The sequence below is a fragment of the Pseudorasbora parva genome, chromosome 4 (assembly GCF_024679245.1).
Source record: "Pseudorasbora parva isolate DD20220531a chromosome 4, ASM2467924v1, whole genome shotgun sequence".
In the NCBI taxonomy this organism is placed as follows: Eukaryota; Metazoa; Chordata; class Actinopteri; order Cypriniformes; family Gobionidae; genus Pseudorasbora; species Pseudorasbora parva.
The window spans coordinates 40,939,846-40,953,761 of NC_090175.1; the positions used below are offsets into that span (position 1 = coordinate 40,939,846).

The following is a 13,916-nucleotide window of genomic DNA, read 5'->3' on the forward strand; positions in this document are numbered from 1 at the left end:
CCCCTTTCACACTGCGATTCCGGCAAATACACGGATAATGCGACCCGGCATTTGTTCCTGGGCCGCTAGATTTGGTCCATTCACACTGCCAGCGAAATACCGTAATATGTGTGCTTTCACACACAACCCGTAACGGTCCCGGATCGAGCTGACACGTGACATCCTGATGTGACGTATAACGGCGGTCGATCTCCGCTTCTCGACTTGTGTCCAGTTTGCACACGTTTCTGCTTGTTTAATTTTAGTTTATTTTGTATACGAACACTCTCTGCATTTAAAACACAGACTAGCTCTTCTGGCACTGCAGGGTTGTATTATTGAAAAAACAAGCTTTAGGAGTCGCACGATAACTACGTACGCGTTGCGGCATTAGTTTTGGCTTTTGTTCACACAGCGCTCGTCCCGGGTTGAATCCCGCAATGTTACTAGGTCCCCGGGTTCAATTCGGTAATCAATTCCGGGACGTGGTTGCATTCACACAGAAGGTGACCCAGCAATGTTCGGGGAATATTGCGGGTCTGACGTGCAGTGTGAAAGGGGCTATAGAGAATCTGTAGGATATTGTGAAGAGAAAGTTGAGAGACGCAAGACCCAACACTCTGGATGAGCTTAAGGCCGCTATCGAAGCATCCTGGTCCTCCATAACACCTCAGCAGTGCAAAACAATAAAATACTTGAAATATTTCAGTTTGGTGTGCAATGAATCTAAAATATATGAAAGTTTTAATTTTTATCATTACATTATGGAAAATAATGAACTTTTATCACATATGCAAATTTTTTGAGAAGGACCTGTACACATTGTGAAATTGTATTGCAACATTCGCTTCCAGTTAAACTGTGCTGAAGTATAGATACCTTACCAACCATTCAATTCAGACATGCTATATAAAATACATAATCTTATGCGTTTCCTTTGCATTGGTTTGGCATTCTAATGATGGGTAATGCTGGGGAAATTCACAGTCTCTGGCATAACCAATTCACACTCAGCATCCATAACAATAATGTTTAAATATGTTTAAGTGTATTAGCATGAAACTTAAAACTGCTGTGGATAATTTCTGCAGCCAAAAAGAGAATTTAAAACATAATTTCCTAATGTATAATTCTAAATATATCTGCCAGCTAAATGTTTCCAAATATGAGATTATTTTGGGTTTATCAAATATAAGGGTCATCACTACACATTATCAGTCCAATTTTTTTTCTTTATTTTTTTCTTTATTATTTCTGTTTGTTTTTTACATTTGGACCCTGAGTCTGCAATTGAGATATGATAACTATAATTTGCTTTCTAAACACTAATGTAACTGGATAAATCTATCTGTAAGTATTCTCAATGGCAGCTGTTTGGCTGATGCATTTTCCCCCTCAGATGCTGTCATCTTTGTTTATTATTTAATTTGGTTTTATTAGGGTGTCTACATGTTGCTTTTAAATACTGCTTCTTAAATTATTACTAAATAAGGAAAAATCTTAACGGAAATAAATGAACAAGATATTTACACATGATATAAAAATACTGATTTAAAACAAACAACCAAATGTTATTTTCCCATGTAAATAGCTCACGTTAATATTTTATTTTATATACTTTTTTTTTTATAAACTCCTGGATTTTAAAATATTTTGAAAGACATTTAAAGGGGTACTTCAGCGCTGGGAAGATGAATCTGTATTTAAACTGGGTCATCAATGTAGTAGAAATGTGAAAATATTTTTGAATTTGGTGCCTTCTAGACTGAGAAAAGACAGAAAATGTATTTTGTCTCATGGGGATGAAAGACTACAATTCCCAGAATGCTTCGCTGCCCTGTGAGCCCATTCCCAAAGCCACCAACTTGATTACTGTGACTGAGTTGGAGAAGACACTACAATTAAAAACTGAACATGTCTGTTCAATATAATGAGTGAGTCACTGCGCGAGTGTCACAGCACTGAGCACTAACTGCAGGAGTGAGATGAATGAGCTGATGAGCTCTCATGATGAGAGCTGAGGTAATCGCGATCACACTTGCGGCATACATTCACAACGCGAGTTCAGTCTGGCGCTTTTCAGTTCATGCCTTTGCAAGCTTAACTTTCATAGAAATTAATTTGAGAAGTTAAAACACTTACATTGCTCACCATAGCTCCGTTTAAATGAGTGCCTGCAGCTGAGGTGAGCTCTGAGTGTGATCTCCCATCCCCCATGCGCAAGTTCAAAACATGCGGAAATGGCTCCCTCTGCTGGCTGTAGTCTTTATTCTTTGGCCAAACATTCCTCCTATGATTCAAATATCGTCAATTTGTATCATGGGAGGATTTTTTCCAGAAATAAAATGCATAAATCTCTTGTCTCAGGGGGATATGACGGGGGAAAGCACAGTCATTTGAATATACTCCAGGGTTTCTACTGATACAAGGCCATATGCTAATCGCTGAAGTTACCCATTCATTTCAATGTAAGTGTCAAATGTTTTTAAACAGTGTCAACCGTGTTTTCACTTATCAGAAAATTCATACGAATGGCTTACCTGTCTCTGCATCATAAACTGTGATTAGACAAAATATTTTAACATCAAAAAGATTTCTGCTTTCTCCACCAACAAAAAACGCTATCTTGTTTTTTTAGATAGGTTAATCTACATCTATTAAAGACCCATTTTAAAGTGCTTGTCAAGGATGCCTGAAGAACACTCAAAAACGTTAGGAGAACGTTTCCCAGATAAGCCTGGCTGATTTGCTGATGGAAAATGATGCGCGTCTGCTGACAGGCTTCTTGAAGTATAGTTTGGCTGTCATAGTGATGCTATCTCTTCACCAATCAAAGCGCAGGTGGGGGATGACAGGGAATTTATCTCTGTGTTAGAGAGCTCTATATCTCATGGCCTCAATTACAACATAGAGTGTTAAGCCTTCATTCAGAGAAGTGTGTGTGTGTATGTGCCTTTTTTTTTTTTTTTTGATGGTGTAAAAAAGGAAGAAAGACATGAATAAACAGCATTACCCTGACAGCAAGCAAGGGGTTTTGAAGCCTTGATAGCGAGATCCCACAGTGACGACGTGCTTGACTTGAGTGAGTGAGTGAGTGAGTGAGTGAGTGAGTGAGTGAGTGAGTGAGTGAGTGAGTGAGTGAGTGAGTGAGTGAGTGAGTGAGAGAGTGAGTGAGTGAGTGAGTGAGTGAGTGAGTGAGTGAGTGAGTGAGTGAGTGAGTGAGTGAGTGAGTGAGTGAGTGAGTGAGTGAGTGAGTGAGTGAGTGAGTGAGAGAGAGAGTGAGAGAGTGAGTGAGTGAGTGAGTGAGTGAGTGAGTGAGTGAGTGAGTGAGTGAGTGAGTGAGAGAGTGAGTGAGTGAGTGAGTGAGTGAGTGAGTGAGTGAGTGAGTGAGTGAGTGAGTGAGTGAGTGAGTGAGAGAGTGAGAGAGTGAGTGAGTGAGTGAGTGAGTGAGTGAGTGAGTGAGTGAGTGAGTGAGTGAGTGAGTGAGTGAGTGAGTGAGTGAGTGAGTGAGTGAGTGAGTGTGTGTCAGTGAAACTGAAATTGGAAAAGAAGGCTACAATAAAGTATAGTTTTATTCAGGTACAATATATAACATGAGACTAAAATTATTGTTGGTATGCATAAAAGTAAACCACCAGCTAATTTGCATCATTTCAAATAGAGGTCATTAGGACAGAAAAAGTAACTTATGTAATAATAATACTTTTTTACAAACATTATATATATTGTTAGTAAATGTGTATGTTTCTTACCCCACTGGAAAGAAGTTTCTCAAGTTTGAACAAACAAAACAAATAAAAATGAAAACTATTTCGCCTGCGAGCTCAGACTAATTAACCTAATTGAAGATAATACTCTCTAGTCTGTCATCTCAGCACCAGACCTTCCAGCTCCACCCAATCCACATCCATCTGCACCTGCAACGCTCATCACCGCACCTCTATCAGCTCTCACTCCACCGCAAACCATTGGCTGGTCTAAATGAACACTTCCTGTGTAAACTAACCTGGCTCCTTCTCTGATATAGGTCTACTTACCTGTGGATTATCCTGTCTTCCAGTCTTCATCTTTTTACCAGCCAGCACCTACAAAAGAAAAGAACGATTATAGTTTTCTACAATTCTCTGTACTGCATCACTCACCTGTTGATATCGCTTGTACACTGCTTTTATACAAAAATAAACGACTGTGTTGGAAGTTACCTTTGTGCGTCCTCTTCTGTTGGTAACAATTCCCTCATTATCTACGCATTGGTTTTCTTCTTAAGCAAGGCATTTTTTGGTGGGCCACCTCAGCATAGGGCCCAATGAGGACCTTAATGAGCACCCCCACCCATTTCACGTCCAAGGAAAAAGCCCTTCTGTTTGATCGAATTGTTTTGCTGAGTTTTGTGGGACAAACCATCACATCATTATCACATGCTTGAGGACTAAAATGCATATGCTGGTCTTTTTTGTGTATTAACCAAATTTTAATTATAATGATGATCTTTGTGGACTAGTGTGACTGTTCAGGTTAATATTCCTCACTTTTATTAATAATAAAAATTATGTGCATAATACATGCATTTTGGCAGTTACAAATTATAAATTTGCTTTGGTTTTGACTGCACTGAAAAATGCAGTTTTTGAAACTTGACATAGAATGCAATTTTAAATAATTTTATCACACCACATGACAGCTTAAAATACTGACCTACTGAATGCAAAAATAAAATAAAATATAATACAAAATGTGTTCAAAAAAGTTTTTGTCCATTTAATTTGTCTGCTAACCATATGCATGTTTATTGCATTTGTATTCGGCTCATTCAATTAGCACAATGGAAAAAAAATGATAAAAATACTAACATTAATCACTAAGTATTACCTTTTGCCTAATAAATGGGTTAAATCAGGCAGAAAGAGCTTTCTAATAGCAATTACAGATCTCCATACTCATTTACAGTGCAGATGCTTGTATGTAAAGTTTCTTATACTGCAATGTATTATGAGACAACATGACATGACATGCAACATTGAAAGGTCTACATTTGTACTATAAAAACTATTCAGCTTGAGAAGTATAAGAAATATTACATTTACATTTTTTTAGTTTAGATATTAGTAGGAAGTATATTAAATGTGTTTATGTTCAAGGGAGGAGTTTGGAAGTTCATAATTTCCTTTAATTTTCTTTATGTGGGGATGGTTTTGATTAGTCAAAGTGTTGGTCCTATTGGGTTTAAATCTAAATTGTTGACTTGAGTGCAACACAATGAATCCATAGACAACTGAGGAGCCTCAATTAGAATAACAAATACAAGCTGGGCTTCCCCTGTCACACACACACAATACATGCTCGTCACACACACAATTACCCACTTACACACAGAGAGAGAGAGAGAGAGAGAGAGAGAGAGAGAGAGAGAGAGAGAGAGAGAGAGAGAGAGAGAGAGAGAGAGAGAGAGAGAGAGAGAGAGAGAGAGAGAGAGAGAGAGAGAGAGCAATGAAACTCTCTCTCACTTACAATTTTCACACATATTCATGTCTTTCTCTCTCAAACTTACACCTTTTTTCTTTTTCTTTTACTTTCTTTGGACTCTATTGGGCAGAAAACAATAGGTAGTAAATAATCAAATTAAACGCATGTTTTAGCAGAGAACTGCTGGAAGCTTTCAGCCCCATTAGCTCCAGAAAGGAAGGAGGGAGAGGGGAGAAAGGGGAGGAATAGACAGGGAGGGAAACAGGGATGGAGAGAGGAGTGGTGGGAGAGCAAGAGGAAGGAGAGCTGAACGCTTGCCAGACCATCACATTTGGCCCAAATGAGGCATACACTAATGCTGCCTCTTCAGAGTATCTAAGAACTGTGTATGTGTGTGTGAGAGAGATTCTTTGGCTCCTGTCTGTATCAACTCATCAGACTTGCAGGCCACCCAACAGAAGCTCTCATCTTGCTTAAATAGCTGTTTAACTTTGAGCGTGTGTGTATATTTTTGCATGCAGTGACTGTTAGTTTGTTCTAATCAAATCACACTAACAGTGTTCTAAATGTTTGAACATGAGCTCCTATGTTGTTTATGAAAAGTTTTCACTTCTTCTTATATCGTCCATTTTAAAATGTCCTAACCATCAACCAAAACTGCACCTCCCTTCATCCTGTTTAGAATCATATCAGTCTTTTAGTTAATTCTTCAGAACAGTTTTGTCCACACTGCCTTTAGCATTTTTGCAGTAGTCAGCACTGTCCTGTTTCATTTTGAGTTAAACCCTCAAACCGTTTTGATTTACGAAAAGCAGAACGGAAAATCCCACTCACAGTCAATGAGACCTGAGTGGGCATTAAAATTTTATCTGAGAAGTATGATGTTATGGTTGAAGTATCTAACTGGGGAAGTTTTTATTTTATATACAAATATTTTTTTGTGTCCCACGATTTACAATTTAATTTAAAAACCAGCAGCTGCAACAAGCGTTACAAGATGCCAGTTTAGTTGCTTTTTTGTCATTAAATTAATGTTAAAAAATTTACTTATTTGAGACATTACATTCCTGTTACTGCATTGATAATAATATATACCTAATAATAATGCAATAGAATATGGTTGCTTAAAATTAATCAAAATTAACCTTTTCTGAAACGTTACAAACACAAAATACAATCAGGTTGACACAGATGACAATGAACACTAAGCATGAATTGTTTCATTCAGCATAAACACTCCATTGTCCATAAGTGAGTACAAAAGAGATTCTAAATGGAAAATCAAAACAGATGTGATTGTTCATGAAGGAAAAACTGAGAATGCACATTTACCCATATTATAGGCAATACATTTTACTTGTCAAAAACAATTTTAACAATATTTTATTTATTTTTTGTTATATTTATAGTGCTTTTGCAATATTTTTTTAAATAAAATTGCATGTATTGTCTTTTAAAGTACAAAATAATTGTACAGTGTAGGCTATTAATCGGCTAGCAGGTTTTTACTGTACCGTTGTAATGGGGTATAGTAATTGTGCGGAGCTGCTTGTACATTATTCATTTAACAACAGGCCTAGCCTGTTGTTATAATTATTATTAAACAAAGAAAATAAATAATTAGAGATACCATAATAAAAAAGTAGCATTTCATATTCTTCATACTTGCCAAACCATTAGGCTACAGTAGGCTACATAGTATAATATAAATTGCTAATCACTCTGAGCATCTCTCTCTCTCTCTCTCTCTCTCTCTCTCTCTCTCTCTCTCTCTCTCTCTCTCTCTCTCTCTCCAATGTTGTCGAGTTAAAGCGCAGAGAGCGGCAGCGGCACTATTCAGTCACTGCTGACAGTGGAGGGGAGTCCTATGTCTCAGCGCTCCTCTCGGGATATTCTCTTCAGTTCGTCTTTTGAGCGCTTTTCCTGTCTCTAGTCCTGTCTCTCCTCCTGTCTCCAGACCTGTCTCCCCCCCGCGCTCCTTTAATCCGTGTCGCAGTAAGAGAAAGGGAGAAAGGGGAAGAGGGCGCGGAGAGAATAGCGAACCGGTCCCCGCATCATTCCAGATGGCTGCCTCTGAATCAGTGGATGAGATTGGGCGCTCGGGTTCAGAGCTGTAAGGAGCTGGTGTTCCGGAGAGAGACGGTTTTGGTGTGACAGCCTCCCGCTCAGCTGTGCCTCAGGTTCGGCTCAAGGTAAGAAAGCTCGTCGGCCGGACATGGCGAAAGTGCGGCTTATTTTAAGTTACGTTCAGTGTTGTAACTTTGTGCTGATTGGGGTGCAGAACGTCTTTGTTGTTGTGTGTGTAAGATTTAGAGATATGCTGTGCTGGAATGTCACATTCGCGTTATCGACCGGAGATGCTGTGAGTTTAATTTCGCTCGCGTTGCTTGTGACGGCTTTAACAGTCTTTTCTTTTCATAAATCATATCTTAAAGCGCGGTTTAGTTTGAAGAACCGGCGTTGATGCGCACCAAAACATGCACGTGCATGTTTGTCTCCATCGTCTTGGAGCTCATTTAAAAGTATTTTAAAACATTTTCTAAAATAATTTTCAAGCTTACAGACACCGTCTAAACATTCTAAATGTCATAGTAGAAACATTGCATGTAGGCTACATTTAAGCTACTTGTAATTGCAGTCTACATTATGTTTGTTTATTTGTTTCTAAAAAGTCGACTTTCATTTTCTTTTTGTTTTAGTCTTTTCCTCTGGTTATTTTTTAAGATAAAATTTGGGGAGTAGGCTAACTTATTTGGTTATTTTAACCAAAATGTAGGCTATTTAGTCTGTTAAACATAACATGAGCTTAGAAAAGACATGTAGGCATATTAAGTATTCATATTTAGTAGTAAGTTAATGTAGACAAAATATCTAATCTCTGGCGATGTCCCTTTTTAAAGAATGCGCCGCCTCGCGGGGAAACACGCACACGCGCGCACACATAGGTTTCACTATAGTGATCTCAAAAATGCAGTGTTTTTTTCATAAATTGATGATATTTACTCAACCTAACCCTCATACAAACTCTGGACGTTAGATTAAAATATATATTTGACCGATTTATGAGCATTTTATTGTGAGGACCTCTTAAAATGTCCACACTAGTATGTTTCATTGTAAAAATATTAGCAAGCATTAGCCAAATGTCTCTGCACACAGGATTTTGCAGCGCGCAGACTACACTACACTTGTTGATTGTTAAGTTTTCAGTGGACATGGTAGAACAGTAAATTATACAAAAGCATGTTATCTTGTAAATGCAATAGCATGTCACAATCTAATCCACTCTCCAAGTGAACCGGTGCTTGAGTTATGATACAGAATTAGGAACAGTCTTTTGGTAATCAGTTTTTTTAGCCTTATGAAATTCATCCCCTGACTTTCTTGAATTCCCCTGTGATGTTCCAGTGCAAAATTGTAATCTGTTATTTCAATCTTGTGTAATTCATGTTCCTTTAATTAAGCTCCGATATCACACCAACCATGACATGCCCTAGTCACACACGCACACACACACACACACACACACACACACACACACACACACACACACACGCACACACACACACACACACACACACACACACACACACACACACACACACACACACACACACACACACACACACACACACACACACACACAAATTTGTTTTTGTGACATATGGGGACAATCCATATGCGTAATTGTTTTTATACTGTACAAACCGTATTTTCTATACCCTTACACTGCACCTGCCCCTAAACCTACCCATCACAGGAAACATTCTGCATTTTTACTTTCTAAAAAAAACTCATTTTGAAAAGTGGGGACATGGCCAATGTCCTCATATTTCACCCTCTCCTTGTAATACCTATGTCATACCTATGTCATTATACACATTTGTGTCCTCATATGTCACAAACACTACACACACACACACACACACACACACACACACACAAACAGAGTGAACAAGTGCACTTGTTGAATGTACTGCATTTGTAGTTATGAGAATATATCTCATAATTTATTTTCTTACAAAACACCCTTATTGCATTTGTCCCCTGTGATAGTGTCTACGAGGAAAATGAAAGTGTACACTTTAGCCTCCATCCATTTTTCTGCAGGAGCAACTTTTTGAAGACAAAATGTGCTCATGTAGATTACCTGAAGTATATGCAGTATATATGTAACACTGTCGATTCCTATTGGACAAATGATACATTTCTCCCTTAGAGCCACCCTTAGGCTCTTACAGGCTCAGCCTCCAACTTCCTATTTATATACAGCCAATCACACACTCCTCGCGGGAAGTGTTGGCCACAGCTGGTGAAGTGTTGATTGAAAACAACCTGAAGGCTGACGGCTGGATTGCCCCTCAAGAGCATCCATACACACCCCTGATGAACCCCTCTGTGAGAGGGACACACACCTCAGAGATGCTTAAAGTTGTACTAAAACATATATTTGCTTGTCGTTTGTCATCTGTATTCTCTCTAGGTTTGCCGGGGGTCAGGAGAAATCTCAGGACATGGAGGGTTGCTAGTGGGTGAAGGATTCAATATCGGGAACAGCTGGTGTGGTAGGCTGAAAATTGTGCCACATTATCAACCAAAAGCGGACTGTCTTGGAAGCAAATTTGCCAGTTTTGTGAGATGGTCACATGACTGCAGCATGATTACCAAAAAAGCCAATTTGCAGCTTTAGCCCGCCTCAGTGATCAATCAGAGACTCCCACCCACACATACTCCCACACATGTGCGGCGTTTGCCATGAATCTGGCCACCAAGCTGCGGAGGAATCTGAGGAGGCTGGTCATCCTCCTCGCCACCTTCTGTATGGTCAGCGTTTTAGTCTCCGCCTACTACCTTTACACAGGTTCCACCCAAGAACTGGATCTCGCGGACCGTGCCATAGGTCCAGATTGTGCTGATCTCCGGGCCCTCCCTTTCCGACAGTCAGAGCCTCGGACACCAAAACCAATCGATCCGTCACGTAAGGATCCGGTGGTGCTGGTATTTGTGGAGAGTCAGTATTCTCAGCTGGGACAGGACATCATCGCCATTCTAGAATCCAACCAGTTCCGTTACCATGCCGAAATTGCACCAGGGAAGGGTGATATCCCACCTTTAACGCACAAAGGCCGTGGACGCTATGCACTGGTCATCTACGAGAACCTTCTCAAGTATGTCGGGATGGATGCATGGAACCGCGACCTGCTGGATAAATACTGCGCCGAATACAGCGTTGGCGTCATCGCATTTCACCGTGCAAGTGAAAACTCCCAGCCTGCACTGCAGCTGAGGGGTTTCCCTCTGACATTGCGAACAAATGTTGCACTTCGAGACTGTTGCGTAAACCCACGGTCACCTCTGCTCTACATCACACGGGCAGAAGTGGATCGAGGTCATTTACCAGGAGAAGACTGGACTGTGTTCCAGTTCAATCACTCCACGTATGAACCAGTACTATTAGCTAAAACTCGGCCTAGTGAGAGTGGGGCGGCCCAGATGATCCCAGGTCCCCAGGGTCTCCATGCTACCGTCGTGCAGGACTTGGGTCTCTACGATGGGGTGCAGCGTGTGCTGTTTGGACATGGGCTGAGCTACTGGTTACATAGACTCATACTGGTGGATGCCATCGCTTATCTCACAGGCAGGAAGCTGTCACGATCTCTGGAACGCTACATCCTGGTTGACATAGATGACATTTTTGTGGGGAAGAAAGGGACGAGAATGAATGTGAATGACGTGAAGGTAAGAGGAAGCTGAAGAATATATGTGTGTTAATTTGAGTACATTTAAAATATAATATTTTATTAATTTATTTTTTAAAAATGTTAAGAAATACTTTGGCATTTAAATTGTGTCATGACAGACATTTTACATTTTACAAACATATCTACCACAAGATTATTTCCAACCTGTTTCAATTATTCACAAAGTACAGAACTAAGACTTGAAACTAAGCTCGAAATAGCTGTGTGGGACTTTTGGATGCAGCATTTTGTGAAAATGGTGAAAAAACATTCCCATTTAGCAAATCAGGCATGAACACCTGTGACTAAATATCAACAAAATAGACTAAATATCAATTTGTCTATTTGGTTGATTTTTAGTTGCAGGTGTTCACGTCTGATATACTAAATGTGAATGTTTTTGTGAGGACAATAAGGAGATGTTGTGTGTGCGTGTCCCTGAATTGGAGTGGGTGTTTGAGTTGGCCTCAGTCTGTATAAAGAGGCTATTTAGAGGGACAAGAGCAGTAAAATGGTGTTCATTCTCTCTTTCACATACTCATTCATAATCTCGTTCCCACGTTTGGCCCCTCTCTGAGGCTGTTCAACAGATTGAAGAGCTGCTCACACTCCATTGTGTGATGACTTCATGACTTACATGGCTTTCAGTTTCAAGTGCATGCACATGAGTGTACATGAATTAATGCGGACATTAAGCAACAATTGGAAATGTATACCATAGAGTGGTGCAGGTATGACATCATTTTGTAGGGGAAAATGCGGTAAAGATTTCGCATTTTAGCACTTCCAGTTCCATCGTGGCAAAGTAAATGAGTGGGATTTTGACACAAGCGTAAGACACTTTCATGTTTTATTCTATGGCATAAATACACCAGTATTATCCCACTCGTGATTTTTTTTAAGCTTTTACGTGTCTTGAAAAAGGCGGTTGCTAACAAGTGGCTAAATGAGACTAGGCAGAGGCTGTTGATTAGTTTAAACGCCATCACACTGAACAGGTAAGATCAGTCCGCTTTTAGAGCCTCATTATGCTCAAGTATGCACTTATAAACTTTTCTAATCGAAATCGAAAAGGTTTTTAGATAAAAGCTGAAAGTTTTCAGCTCAGTGGTGGTGATGTTGAATTTGTGGGAATGTGGTGTAGTTTGTTTACAGCCCACCTTTAGCTTTTTACTCCTGGTGACTGCATTTAGGCTTCAACATTTATAAAAGTGCCTATATGCTGTAATTTTTTGTGGAACTCAATGTAGATTTTTCGAAGGATTGTTCCTCTTGCCAAAGTTCATAATGAACTGTCAAAGCACAGAACACACAAAGAAGTAGTGTAAAACCTGTGTGCTACATTACAAGTCTTCTGAAGCTATCTGATAGGCTTTTGTGGGAAACAGTCTATGAAATGAAATGACTCATTTACTTACCCTCTTGTTTACTGATTTCTTCCTTCTTTGGAACACAAATTAGATAATTTAATGAATATGGTTTGGTGAATTTAGTTCAGTGGTGGTACTTTCTGACTCACTTTTATGCTTAACAAAGCGCTTAAATGGTGTCAACAACAACTAAAAAAAAGTAACTGCAGATTGCTGAAATCAACCCAATATTTAATTATGTACGGTAAAATTGTGATGGTTGCCATTCATCTACTGTGCGCTGTGTAACTAAAAAAGTAACTGCAGATTGCTTAAATCAATTCAATATTTAAGTATGTACAGTAAAATTGTGATGGTTGCCAATGATCTACTGTGTGTCATGTAAATTAAAGAAGTAACTGCAGATTGCTAATATCAGCCCAATATTTAAGTATGTACAGTAAAATTGTGATGGGTGAAATTGATCTACTGTGCACCATGTAAATTAAAAAAGTAACTGCAGATTGCTGAAATCAACCCAATATTTAAGTAAAATTGTGATGGTTTCCGTTGATCTACTGTGCGTCATGTAACTAAGAAAAAGTGACTGCAGATTGCTGAAATCAACCCAATTTTTAAGTATGTACAGTAAAATTAGGATGGTTGCCATTTATCTTCTGTGCTCCATGTAACTAAAAAAGTAACTGCAGATTGCTGAAATCAACCCAATATTTAAGTAAAATTGTGATGGTTTCCATTGATCTACTGTGAGCCATGTAACTAAGAAAAAGTGACTGCAGATTGCTGAAATCAACCCAATATTTAAGTATGTACACTGTAAAAAATTTCCCTGTAAAATAACAGTAAAGAGCTGGCAGCAGAGACGCCAGCAGTATACCGTTATTTTTACGGTATTCATATGTAAAATGATTTTACGGTAGTAGTCTGTAAACTAAAAAAACGGTATATTTCTGTATTTTTATAATTTACAGTAAAGAGCTGGCAGCAGAGACGCCAGCAGTATACCGTTATTTTTACGGTATTCATATGTAAAATGACTTTACAGTAGTAGTCTGTAAACCAGAAATGCTGTATATGTCTGTAGTCACACTGTTAAATGATTTCACAGTCTAATACAGTAAACTGTGAGAATTAAAGTAACAACCTAAACAGTATATTTTCAATATATAAATATATTATAATTTTCAAATAATCACAGAAATATGTTGCATTTTTAAAAATAAAAGTTTTTTATTTTTTACTGTATTAGAAACACAATAAATGTAGCAGTTTCCTAAAATATCAGTCTTCATTGCAATCAATATTAATTGCAATTAACTTCAGTATTCTCAGGGCTATAGGCAATTGCTTAAGATATGCATTA

General features: G+C 38.8%; 1 protein-coding gene across 1 annotated transcript in view; it reads left to right on the forward strand.

Annotated features, from left to right (window-relative positions):
- The first annotated feature begins 7,276 nt into the window (after positions 1–7,276).
- Positions 7,277–13,916, forward strand: part of ndst3 (N-deacetylase/N-sulfotransferase (heparan glucosaminyl) 3) — a 105,113-nt gene continuing 98,473 nt past the window's right edge. The window contains exons 1-2 of the mRNA XM_067441780.1: positions 7,277–7,634; positions 9,926–11,181. Of these exons, the coding sequence (XP_067297881.1) occupies positions 10,198–11,181 (984 nt within the window). The 5' untranslated portion in view covers positions 7,277–7,634; positions 9,926–10,197. The remainder of the gene's footprint in view (positions 7,635–9,925; positions 11,182–13,916) is intronic.